Source organism: Ixodes scapularis, unplaced genomic scaffold, assembly GCF_016920785.2.
Source record: "Ixodes scapularis isolate PalLabHiFi unplaced genomic scaffold, ASM1692078v2 PGA_scaffold4__175_contigs__length_147842914, whole genome shotgun sequence".
In the NCBI taxonomy this organism is placed as follows: Eukaryota; Metazoa; Arthropoda; class Arachnida; order Ixodida; family Ixodidae; genus Ixodes; species Ixodes scapularis.
This window is the reverse complement of record NW_024609879.1, coordinates 90,406,614-90,420,040: the sequence shown is the minus strand read 5'-3', so window position 1 is coordinate 90,420,040 and position 13,427 is coordinate 90,406,614. Positions and strand designations below refer to the sequence as shown.

Below are 13,427 nucleotides of genomic sequence, written 5' to 3'. Positions count from 1 at the left end.
CCGCTGACTGGAATCGAACCTATAGACCTTCCACGCGACAGTCAAGCGCGGTAACCATTCGGCAACGCACGCGCTTGCTCAGCGACGCGCCTGGCAATATTGAGATCCCCGTCACTCCGTATCCAAGTTTTGCGAAAGAGAGTCTGAAGGAAAATGTTAATATTCATCCCCAAGTCTACGCCGCAACATAAGAACTTCCCGGTCAGCGGCGTTGCATGCGGTCACACTTGGGTCCCACTAGTGCCAGTAAGCTTGTGTAAACATTTAAACTCAATATCGTTGCACCGCCAGTTTAAAGTTGTACTACGTGTCACTCAAAGTTACAAGTTTCTACGAAACTAAACTTCTATTCATTGCGGGCTTGAACTAATCTTGTCTACCGCTAGTCTGCATTGCGTTGTAACCAGAAAGACAACACAAAAATGCGCTTTGCGGTCGCGCTACTGACAAATCATACAAACACCACCTGAGGCGTGTCTCTTCCTTTTATGACGGTGGGGCCGCGCTGATCACAAAAAAAGGAAGAAAAAAGAACCGTCTTTAGACAATTTTGAAGCACACACATCTGCATAAAAGAGAGGCTCTTCAAATAAAGCTTGAAGAGTATCCGCCAATTGTTCTGTCCTCACGACTGCACCGAACTTTGTGTTGTTGTTTTTTACGTGATGTAGGAGTGGTGTGAGTGTGGCTTTATATTTGTTGCAGTGTTTCACTCACCCCTGATGACATGGTGCAGACGAGAAAGTCGGAGTCGGCGAGCAACTGGAGATCGAGCAGAGCATCGAAGAAAGTCGACCTGCTGCGCTCCGCGGCACTGCGAGACGACCTCTTGGCGGTAACCAGTTCGTATTCTGGAAATCTACCGATAACGTGAGCGCTTAGAAGTCAACTTTTGATCACTTCATAGACAGTCGTATACTTGTGATATTATTGGATTACCCGTTCAATGCAAAAACAAAGGAAGAATATATCTAATATCAATATTGATAACTTTTAAGAGTATTTCTTGAAGGTAAGTAAGTTTTTTGCATGTAAGAGTGTTCGTATATTTTGTTTCGTCAAACAATTGTGTCCATGTGTATTAAACAACCAGCCAATGACATAGCATTCAAATCCTTAACGGTGCGAGATATGTTCAGTTGAGGTACTCCGTCATATAGTTTCAATATTAAACTTAAGTTATTATTTGCATTTTAGTTACCCAAGTAATCCTTTACCCCAGCCGTTCATTTATGTTCGTTAATGACCAGCAGTTGTCATTAAAAATCACAACTTTTGCAATAGTCAAATCGGTTCTTCTTGGAAAACTCTAAAGAGGTTGTTTTTGTGAGTACAAACTACGCGTAGTCGAACCTTCCAATACTGAGCAGAAAAACACACAGGTACACCCGCCGGCAATATGAAGGTGAACACTTTACCTGGTTTCTTGCCTGTTTTACGGCTCCCTAAAGCTATATTAACTCCCAACGTCTCAAATAATACGTGGCTTGGCGGTCTAAACTTTCCGTTCTAGCCCTCTTCTGTATCAAAGCTTGTTCCAAAACTTGCAGGAGCGTCAAAAACAAGAAGAGAGCTGTTCACCTTCATATCGCTGACGGTTGTTCACTGCGCGACACTGCTAGCGCGAACGCAACATTGGCACGTTTTTGTAGTTTAGTTCGCAAAGGTGTTGGCCGTGGGCGTACCAACCGGCGGGCAAGGGGGGCGCTCGCCCCCCCCTCCCAGTTCTCAGAGTGGGGGGGGGGGGGGGGGGGCAAGGCATGTGTTTTGCCTTCCCCCCCCCCTGAAAGAGCCGCCACTGGGCAGTGCAAACACTGGCCTTCGGCGCCCAAGGGTTACCAAGGGATACCAAGGGCACCGCCCCCCGGCTCTGGGGGGGGGGGGGGGGGTGAAAGGGGGGTCTAACTTGCCCCCCCCTCAAAAACAAGTTGGTACGCCACTCGTGTTGGCGAGCATAAACTTTCACACCTTAGGTCAGTGCATCAAATGACTACTCTCCACCACACTACAGTTCGCTTCAGCTTAAAAGGAAGATGGGGCACTTCTACATTTGAGAAAAAACGCTTGAATTGCGTTCATTTGGCATTTAGAATAACAGATATCAAAATTATATTTCAATGCGACGCGCCGGAGAGCCACAAGAGCAATTTCAAAATAGGTTCAAAATGGTGGATACTTGGGCTAGTTGGAAGCCGGCACTCCGAAGCCAGTGCCGGCTTCGGAGTGCCGGCACTGGACATGCCTAGGACTTTGAGAGATTGATTTTCATTTTATTTTGTTTTCCTTTTCAGCTATAATTATTTTAGGTGTAATTTTATTTAATTTATTAGCTTTTTCACATCTTTCTCTTTTCCGATATATGTTCATGTGTGTAGTTTTCTTCCTTCTCCTTTTCATAGTAAATCGTCAGTTGCGAGTCAGCGCTTGCCTGTTCTGTCTTCCTTTTCTGTCCCTCTCCTTGTGCGCTGTTTAATTAAATTCAAAATAGGGCTGAAGCCCCGCCCCCCTAGCCTTTGGCAGCCAAAATAGCCGTCGATGACGTCACGGACAGCGACAGTCTTTCGCGTTTTTCTCGCGTTTAACAATACTTACGCAGCAAATGGTTTGGGTATTCGGGTTCACGGGGTAAAAATACACTAGAATTCACTTCTAACTCATTTTTTCCAAGAAGCTCCGTATCATTTTTTCCAAGAAGCTCCGTAGCTTCCCTTTAAGTCTAGAAGCACCTGACGCGACTAGCTAATCGGACGATTAAATCATCATTAAAAGCGCAAGTCACTGGGCTTTTTTTCTTTATGATTGGTTGAGCGATGATAGAACACGCACAGAAACAATGACGAACACCACGGCCCTTTTGACACTCTCTCAATGGTCCCATCAGCTCGTAATGTCAGCTTCATGTGACTTCGGGTGAAACGAGGTATGATACTTTTGATAACATCCCCTTGAGTATGGCAAGAAACGAAAACCGCGGTATCTTGTCCGCGCTAAGAGTGTCGCGTTATGAAACGGTAAAAAAGACATAGTTTCTGCAGTTTTCACAGAGTGCACGCAACAAGCAAAAGCTGCGTTGCACGTCATCGAAACTTTCGAGCATTCCTTAAAGTGGCTGTATAACACGAGAGCGCACGACACTAGAATGGCGGCGGGAGAGCTTGCGACAGGACGGCGCCACGACACCATGAGCGCCCTAAAGCCCCTCGATGTGATTGCGTTTGTCTTGCAAGTAGGCCAAATGCACGAGTGCACGAGGCCCGTGTCTCGAGCAGTCCTTGGAAGCAAATGGCGGCGCAGCACTGAAATGAGCCGCCTTGGGAAGCGAATGGCGGCGGAGCACCCACTCGTGGCACGTGTCTCGCGCGTTTCCAAAGCAATGGTTGGTGGTACTTGTAAAAACGCCCTTATCAAGGGGCTTTAGAGCGCACGACAGGAGAGTGCAACAACACGAGAGCGCGTGTCATTAGAGCGCATGTGTGCGCCTTGCGAATGATCGACATTGGAGTCTGCAAACATATTTTCACGGAGCTGAAATTTTGATACCAAAGGGAGTCGCATTTCGAACGCGTAAGTGATATCATTTAATTGGCTGAGTTCGGGGACCTATGGGAAGTCTACAAAATGCAATTTTCGCAAACTCGAAATAAAAAAACAAGATCCTGAGTTTCGGAGATGTAGTTGTTCATTGATTACCGTTCTATAATAATAAAAAAAATAAACATTCAAAGGCTGAATGTTTGTGAAACATCGCGGAAGTAGTCGAGGATATACACCTGTATATGGTCTCACCCTTCAACTATAGCTTGCTCAAATTCTTCGCTACGCGAACGTAGGTGGCCTTGCCGATCCTTTGAGGTTCCCCACAAAGGTATACTTCCCCCAGCTACCAAACTGCACTGGAGCGTCCAGTAGGGTACATGAGTCTACCGTGAGCGCAGATGTTTCGTCAATATCACGTTTAATTCTGGCAAACGTCGGGACAACGTCGAATTTGGAACGCGCTAGACAACAATTCGTTCGTTCCTATGATTAGTGACGAAATATGAAGCTGCACTCACATATCGTGCAGTGCTGGCTGTCGCGTAACAGATAATACAATGTATAACAGCCCAGTTACTACGGAAGAGGATTCGATAGATGAACGTTCTGCCACGGCGAAAGGCACCTTAGTGATTGCAGCTGTTCTCCTGCGCTCTCGTGACGCGCGCTCTAATGACACGCTCTCTCGTGTCACGGCACTCTGCAGTCGTACGCTCTCGCGTCGCGGATCTCTCTGGTGTCGCGCGCCCTGCCGTCGGAGCTCTCGTGTCGTGCGCTCTCGTGGCACCCTCCCGCTTAAAATAGCTAGAAACTGTAGGGGAGACCAAGAGATGGCGCCAGGAGCGCATCGTGATCTAGATAAGCGCGTGCGCCGCGAGACGCGGGGTACTTTTCGCCACTTGATGCTAGGGTAATAAACGTTGTGGGTCTGCTTCGTCTGCCCTCGTCTGCTTCGTCTGCCCGGCTGGCGCGTCGCGCCAGAGCACACAAGCTCTGAACATGGTGTCAGAAGTGGGATACACCTGCTCGTAGTCAGCGCTACCGCCATGCCGGACGAAGAAAAGAGCGTCCACCTCGGGGCCGCCACGGGGCTTCAACCGCCGTCGCCGTTCGTCTTCACGAGCCCAGGCGAATGGACAACGTGGATTCAAACCTACGAGGACTACGCCTTCGCCACCGGTCTACGTTCTGCAAGCGACGAAACGCAAGTAAGAACGTTGCTTTATTGCATGGGTCCGCAAGCTCGTACCATACTAGCTTCGCTTGGCGTGCCAACCCCGGAGACGCAACCGTTTGCCGCCGTCAAGGAGAGGCTGACTCAACACTTCGTTCATCCGGCGAACGAAATTTACGAAAGCCGAAGATTTCACCGCAGGACTCAGCAGCCTGGGGAAACAGTCGACGCGTTTTTCACGGAGCTTCGAACCCTAATCAGACGCTGCAACTATAACAGCCCCGAGATAGAAGACCGCCTAGTGCGTGACAAGTTCGTAGTCGGCTTATTGGACGAGAAGCTATCGGACCAGCTGTGCCGTTCCACACGACTCACCGCTGACGAAGCACTTTTACAAGCCCGCCAGCACGAAGATGCTGAGAGGGAGCGCGCTTTCCGTTCGGCGCAAGCTGCAGCGGCCTTGAACGTCGACGCGACGAAGAAAAAGACTGCGTCATCCGCTCCGTCGTCGCGCGCACGTAACCGGCAGCAGCGTTTGGACAACGCAGTTTGTGGCAATTGTGGGCGTTCTGCGCATGACCGCAAGGATTGTCCAGCACGGAAGGCAACTTGCAATTTTTGTAAAAAGCAAGGTCATTTTGCAGAAGTTTGTCGCGCGAAGAAGCGCAAGGAGAAGTTGGGCTCCGTCGAACTCTGCTCTGTTCGTACGCAACGGGCAAGATACGTCGAAGTAAGCGTCAACGGCCACGTGACAAGGTTCAAGGTGGACTCGGGAGCAGACGTCACCGTCGTTCCGCCGTCACTTCCAGGCGTTCCTCGCAAGCTCGACGCAGTAGAAGGAGAGCTTATCGGCCCGGGGAACCAGCCACTGCCTGTTTTGGGCACTTTCCAAGCTACTCTGGCGTGGAAGGACAAGCGCACCGTCCAACAGCTTTACGTCGTGCGGGCTCAAACTACACCGCTTCTAGGGTTACCTGCGATAGAAGCTCTCGGCGTGGTCAAGTTTGTGAACACCACCTCCGCCGAGTCCGCAAAAACAGGTGGACGTGTCCCGTCTATCTTTAAAGGACTGGGCGAACTCCAAGAAAAGTACACCATTCGTCTGAAGTCAGGGGCTCAGCCGTACTCGTTGAGCGTTCCAAGACGAATACCGCTGCCGCTCTTCGACGTCGTCAAGAGAGAACTTGATGGCATGGAAGCTCAAGGTGTCATCAGAAGGGTTGACAAGCCGACAGCATGGTGCTCCGGACTTGTCGTCGTCCCCAAGTCGTCGGGTGGGTACAGGCTGTGCGTCGACCTGACCAAGTTAAACCAGGTCATCGAGCGGGAGCGATACGTCCTGCCGACGGTTGACCAGATCCTGGGGCAGCTAGGCGACGCCAAAGTGTTTTCAAAACTCGACGCGACCTCCAGTTTCCACCAAATCAAGCTCAGCGACGCAAGCGAAGAATTAACGACGTTCATCACGCCGTTTGGTCGCTACTGCTACCGTCGTCTGCCATTTGGTCTGGCGTCTGCACCCGAATATTTTCAACGTCAAATGTCACGGGTCCTGGAGGGGTTACCTGGCGTCGTGAATATGATCGACGATGTCCTTGTTTACGGTAGAGACCTTGAACAGCACGATCAACGCCTTGCTGAGGTACTGGGACGACTTGAGCAAGCCGGGGTCAAGCTCAACGACCAGAAGTGTGAATTCCGGGTTCCCTCGGTCAAGTTCCTCGGAGTCGTCGTCGATGGAGATGGTATCTCGCCGGATCCTGACAAGCTTCGAGCCATTCGGGAGCTACCTCCGCCAACGGACGCTGCAGGCGTTCGCCGTCTACTGGGGATGGTGAACCACATTGGACGCTTCCTGCCGCACCTTTCAGACGTAACTGCCCCCATCCGTTCACTTCTCAACAAGTCAAGCGCATGGTCCTGGGGAGCAAGCCAAGACGACTCGTTCAAGCGGTTGAAGGCTATGCTGAGCTCGGAAACCTGCATGGCAAAGTACCATCCACGCTATCCTACGATACTGTCCGCAGATGCAAGCTCATTTGGCCTGGGAGCGGTACTGCTGCAAGATCAGCCGTCCGGAGCTCGTCGTGCTGTGGCCTTCGCTTCAAGGTCCTTGACTCCGACTGAAGCACGCTACAGTCAGACAGAAAAGGAAGCTCTCGCCGTGACCTGGGCTGTTCTTCGGTTCGACCAGTATCTGCGCGGGCTTAGTTTTACCGTGGAATCAGATCACCTGCCTCTCGTCGCCCTGCTGGGAAAAAAGGAGCTGGAGTTGCTGCCACCGCGAATTCAGCGAATGCGCATAAAGCTGATGCGCTACCAATTCGACGTTCGGCACGTACCAGGTAGACTTCTTGCCACGGCGGACACGCTGTCACGTGCCCCTTGCGATGTCCGGTCTTCTTCTACAGTATTCTCCGTCGAAATTTTCGCTAGCGAGATATTTAAAGGTCTTCCACCTCCCCTCGCTAACAGGCTGGAAGAGGTTCGTCGTCGACAAGCTGAAGATGGAGAATGTTCTCTCGTCGTCCGCTACTGCCAAGAGGGATGGCCAGACAAGAGGAAGCTGCCTCCCAACTTGGTGCCGTATTGGAAAGAGAGAGGAAGGTTGACAGTCTCGGAGGACCTTCTTCTGCTGGACTGCCGCCTCGTTATTCCTGCTGCTCTGCGTAGCAACGTCCTGGCCCTTCTGCACGACGGCCATCAAGGACTTCGCCGCTGTAAGGAGAGAGCCAGAGAAAGCGTTTGGTGGCCTCACTGCAACAGCCGCATCGAACATTTGGTCACCAGCTGTGACAAGTGTGCGGAAACAAGGGTTGTACACTCGGAGCCCTTGATGTCAACGCCTACGCCAGATCGGCCATGGCAACGCCTAGCCATTGACTTGTTTCAGCTGAAAGGCCGTGATTATGTTCTCATGGTGGACTATTACTCTCGGTTTCCGGAAGTCGTCTCCTTGAGCTCTACGTCAGCCTCAGCGGTTATCGCGGCTATCAAGAGCTGCTTTTCCCGACATGGGATACCGGACGTTGTACGGACAGACAATGGTCCGCAGTTTGCTTCACAGGAATTCGCAAACTTTGCTCTGTCATACGGTTTCAAGCATGAGACCAGTAGCCCTCGGTACCCGCAGAGTAATGGCGCAGTAGAGCGCATGGTGCGCACGGTGAAGGATCTTTTGTACAAGTCCGAAGACCTATACCTAGCGCTTCTCACCTACCGGGACACTCCGGGCGTCGCGGGAGTCTCTCCTGCCATGTTGCTGATGGGTCGGCGGTTAAAGACGCGTCTTCCTGCTCTGCCGCAGCGACTCGCACCAGTTCAACCAAGCCACGAGAGGTTCCGGGCTCAAGACTCCAGGAATAAGGTCCGGCAGGCGAGAGACTTCAATCGCCGGCACAACGCTCGCTCTCTTAATCCTCTCAAGCCAGGTGACAGCGTCTGGGTCACGGATGCCAGCTGTCAAGCACGCGTCCTGAGCCCTGCCCAACGACCACGGTCGTACGTCGTAGAGACTCCCAAGGGAATCCTACAGCGAAACCGCCGGCACCTGGTGCCCTTCTCGTCGACCGTTACTGCGAGGGAGTCTGTCGAGCTTCCTGCTGCCGAAGAGCCTCCAGGACAACCACCCGAAGAAGGTCAGCCTGGGGAGTTGCCCACTGCGGGCTGCTCTCCACCCTCTCTGGATCGTGCATCTTCCCCGCAAGGTGTTACAAGATCACGCTATGGACGTGCCATCAAGCCACCAAGACGGTTGGACTTGTAAACATCGCTTTCTTTCGAACTGTGTAACTAGAGTGCAGTAACGAGCTCCGGGTGGAGATGTAGGGGAGACCAAGAGATGGCGCCAGGAGCGCATCGTGATCTAGATAAGCGCGTGCGCCGCGAGACGCGGGGTACTTTTCGCCACTTGATGCTAGGGTAATAAACGTTGTGGGTCTGCTTCGTCTGCCCTCGTCTGCTTCGTCTGCCCGGCTGGCGCGTCGCGCCCAGAGCACACAAGCTCTGAACAGAAACCATTAAACATTTGCCATTTCTTCATCGTACCAAGTATAGTCACAGCTTAAAGAAACGCAGGGCGCGGCATATCATGTTCACGCTCCTTGACTCCTGATTGGTTCTTTGGCATTCCAATCAGCTGATAGCCAACCTGATTGGCTGAAGAGCGCTAATACAATGCTGAGAACTCGCCACGCCATGCGTTCTTTAAGCTGTCAGAGACTACGCGGGCCGCAAGATCGTCTGCTTTTTGCGCAGGGGTTGCGGTGGCGTCCGAACCTCGAGGCAGATAGCATTGAGGTCTACCCACTATCCTTCAATCAGAGCCAATCAAAGCTCGGCGTTATGACGTCGCTGCAACCCCTGCGCAAGAAGAGGACAAACTTTCGCTCCGCGTAGAGGAATTGTGACACCCTGTTTGCAGCATGCATACCATATGTAAATCTAACGAATCGTACCTGTTTTTTTTTGTTTTTTTTTATCAGAGCAGAAAAACAGAACATATATGTGACGAACGAAACTTGGAGCATGTTTCATTCGGCATATTGATATTTGAATTGTGTCACCGAATTATGTTTGCGCGCGAGATACCGTTACCCAAGAAAGACATTTTATGAAACAACGGGTGGAGGCGAACTAATTAACTCACCTTCTTTCGAATTCGTCCGTAACGTACGGATCGTCGGTGGCGAGGAACACTCGCTTCGTAGTAACAGCTGTGACGAGGGACAGCTTGGAGTAGAATTCCTCCACATGAAACATGTACTCGTCAACTGCATGGTAGGCTTCCTCAACGTTCTCATCCCTTCTTCTGATGTGCACTCTGTAAAAATAAAAATAGAAGTTGGCTCCCTATCACGTGGCCGCTTCTTCTGGCTGCGAGTTGAGAAGGTGAACGCTGCTCATTTCTATTCATCTCTTTCCGCGACTGCCACTGTCCGGAGAAAAAGCCAACGCGTATTTCGGAGGTTATGAATGTTAAAAAGTGCATGTAAGTGGTATTTACTGAAATTATACAAAAATCATTGCACTGTCCCTTTAACACGCAGCACGAACAAATGGTTACGTGGTATGGCGGCAATCATATGTCGCCAACGTCTATTATAGCAAGAAGCTGGGGTTGACAAAACACAAGGGTGCGTGCTATACGTTCCACACACTGGTTCGGCTATATTCCCGTCATTGCAAAGATTGGACACGAGCCACTACGCGAACGCTCGTCAAGGTATTGATTGACACGAACACAAAATAGAGTTCTCGCTCACGCAGTGCTCGTGTTCAATTTATGAGCCGCATTTGAATATCGCCACCATGGAGTAATCCTCGTGACAACGTAGAAACTACGATTCTCGCGGCGTCTTTATCTTTGAAACTACTCGGTGACAAATAAGCTTCTTGGTCAGTGGTGTTGTGTGTGAGTATAGACGCTTTTGCTGTTTACAAAGATGAAAAACCGTTTGCTTCGCATCGTACTTCCGGTGGTTTCGTCTTTACAAGCTTGTCTAGCTTGCTTACGTCTCAAGTGCTAGAAAGCATAAATGCTACACAGACAATAAAGTTAGCGAATCGACGAGGGCTTTCGGCTGGACAATCTAACGCGTTGGAGGAGGCAAGTGGGTTTGCAAGAATGTTGGAAAACTTAACAGATCTCGGGCTTCTTCGTTCTTTTGGCGCTCACCTTGAGAATCGGTGGTTGAACGTTTCATCGACATTTCAAGCCGCGGTGTTAAGGTGGACTTTGTTCAATCTTTTATATGTTTTCTGTTATGCCAAAGACTGGAGCACCGACTGGTGGCGTTTGCCACGAAAAGGGGTCTGTACCCATGGGTCATACCATAAACGTTTGCGAACATGGCGCTTTGACGGATGTCCTACACGGACAAGCACGTGCAGGGAGAGCGTTAACGTAGCTTTGGGAGGCTTGAAGTTGCACGAACTTGTTCGCACGAACGGGAACATGGAGGCGACCAGGCGCCTTGTTTGCAGTCGCTAATAAGTCAATGCCAAGGTGAGGACGGCAGTGTGGTCTTTTAGCTGTCCCGCCTCGAGTGCAGACTTTCTATAGGAGGTATTCACTGGGCGCCATATTTGAAGGCGATGTTTAGAGCGCATGCTCAGAACGAGCTCACATTAATAGTCTGCTAAGACCGGCAACCTTGATGGTGCTAAATGCACGCTCCAAAAGGACTGCGGAAGCTCGCCGTCAGCACGCGCTCGGCAGCAGCGCACACGGATATGGCCGCCGGTGAATACTCCCTATACCTTCGATAACGCTTCAACGTCTCGTGCACCCTGAGCGCGCGCGCGCAACCAAAGCCCAATGGAACGCATTGAGCGCGCGAGGGGGGGGGGGGGGGGGGGGGGGCGTGCATTCGAAAGGCAACTCCTTTTGTTCTCCCTCTGTCAGTGACCATAGTGCAGTCTTGTACACATTACTCCAAAAAAGTAATCGCTTACTATTACTGTACTCTTGGATAAAATGATTCAATTAGATTGCTTGATTACTTCACTCTTCGAAAAAATGACTACCCTTGGTAGTTAAAATGGCGTTTTGGAAGCTTTGACTGCCCGAAAGGGCGAGTGATTAGCCTTTGGGTGAGGTGACGACCTCAACCGCTGTGGAATGACCACTTTTCTGCAGGTTATAACCGGCGGGGGGGGGGGGGGGGTCACTTTCGAAACCGATATTTACGTGCAGGCAGTCGTAAATGATATTAGTAACTTAGACAACTACACAAAGACTACACAATATGTCCGTCTTTATCTTTCGCGATCCTTCCAGTTCCGCGTAGATCACGTCTGTTGTGCAATTTGCGTAAATTGGTGGAATGAGCATTTGTCAGCGCGAGCAGCAACACTGGTTCTCCTTGGGTTCTCGACGCCATGGAATCAGCTGACCGTGTGTTTGGTCAAGTTTGACGTGATTGTTTTGTGTTGTGATGAGGTAAGGATATTCTCTTTGCCGTGTATCATTGTGAACCTTACTTACCTAAAAACGTCACTAGTCGTATCTGATCGTATTGAACCATTCAACACTGATACCCAGGATCGACAGAGTGAACATGCTCAGAGGTATTTGACTGGGTACGCCGCCCTCACTGCGGTTCTGAGGGGCTATGTTGCACGCTTTGGACTCCCAGGAGACTAGGGAGAAGGAAGTGACGTCAACAACGCAACAAATGCAGATTGGATGTTGATTTTGTTTTCTTTTGTCAACATCCAATATGCGTTTGCTGTATCGTTGACGTCACTTCCTTCTCCCTAGTCTCCTGGGAGTCCAAAAAGCGCAACACAGCACCCCTGATCTCCCATCTGTACGTACGTAGCGCGTCAACTTTCCAAATCAGTAGCAGGTTCCAGCTCAGTGGCAATGTAATAATAGGCTTTTACAAGATTCTTGAGTCGTCACGGGTGCTATTTGTGCTGTTACAAGCGCCAGCTCGAGCCCGAACTCGCGCCTCTTTCGCCGCTCGTGTTCTTGAGTTTCGATGTTCTGCTGTACTATTCATTAAACCTAAACCTAAAAGTCAACCACCTCTACCTCGTCTCCCGTCAGGACACCTCATAAACCGCTCTACCGGCCCTTCCTGGATGTCTTCTGCTGCCAAGTAACAGCCTGATCGTCGAACCGGCAACATCGTCCATCCATCAGAGAATCACTACATTTTGGTGCTTCGGCCGAGCCTGTCGGCCCCTCCCGTTCTTTCGACTGTTAAATTCTTTCCAAAGCAGAAAAAGGGCCCCTGCGGTTTTTCACGACGTTCTTGCGCTCGTACTTATTCAATTTTAGGGGCGAAGCTCCTTAGGGTCTACCCTTATTCGTCCGGCGTCCGTGCTCTCATCGATCTTGCTGGTGCTCGTGCTCGTGAGCTCACGTGCTCACGTGCTCGTGTAAAAACAAAAAAATAAAAAAATGATGAAAAAAAATGTTTGCGCAGTCGACAGGTTTCGAACCTCTGGATTTCTAGTCCATCGCCTTAACCACTTGGTTACGACTGCGGGACGAGTAGGAGGCCCTGAGATGTGGTAGTAACTCACGAGCTGGGGATGTCATGGATGAAAGGTTGCATGTAGCCGCTCAACGTCTATACAGGAGAGGGTGCTGCGGTTAAATGCGTATATAATCGCGTTCCATACCACACATTTTCTTTCTGACATGGATGAAAACGAAGGAAAGGCTCGGCATGCAGCGGCTCAGCGTCTACGCAGACAAGCACCACCAGAGCTTCGCCTCAATCAACATCATTCACCACGTGGAGGTGTTTCGCCTGACTCAAACTTTGCGTTCAAACATGGAGAAACCTAATTCATTAGCTTTTTGAGCTACCGAGGAATGCCATTATATCATTTTCTTGTTAGAGCCTGCCAAATAAAAGTAGAGAACCGAAATTTGGATGTCGATCCCATGCATTCCGCCGGGCAAATGAATGAAAATAGCGCCCCCCCTCCTCAGCTGAAAGCAGCAGAGGGTTCATGCGCATGCGCTCACGCCTCTCGCTCTGCGCCGCGGGCTGATTGGCTCACTCGGGAAGGGAATGTTACAATGGCGAGATCATAGACTGGCCAAACTCTCCCCATATATGGCTCTGCTGCAATGGAAACATTTTATTTAGGGCAGTAAATAAGCTTCTGAGGTTCTTTGCAGTGTTCCAACAACGCTTCTGTTCCTTTATTTCTTTCAGGGCAGTAAATAAGCCCCTGAGGTTCCTCACGGTGT

The 13,427-nt window shown here is 50.5% G+C and overlaps 1 protein-coding gene across 1 annotated transcript in view; it reads right to left on the bottom strand.

Annotated features, from left to right (window-relative positions):
* Window positions 1–13,427, bottom strand: part of LOC8053149 (alpha-(1,6)-fucosyltransferase-like) — a 33,622-nt gene that overhangs the window by 12,288 nt on the left and 7,907 nt on the right. Inside the window, exons 6-7 of the mRNA XM_042293629.1 lie at window positions 9,360–9,533; window positions 718–859 (exon numbers count right to left, since the gene is read on the bottom strand). Of these exons, the coding sequence (XP_042149563.1) occupies window positions 718–859; window positions 9,360–9,533 (316 nt within the window). The remainder of the gene's footprint in view (window positions 1–717; window positions 860–9,359; window positions 9,534–13,427) is intronic.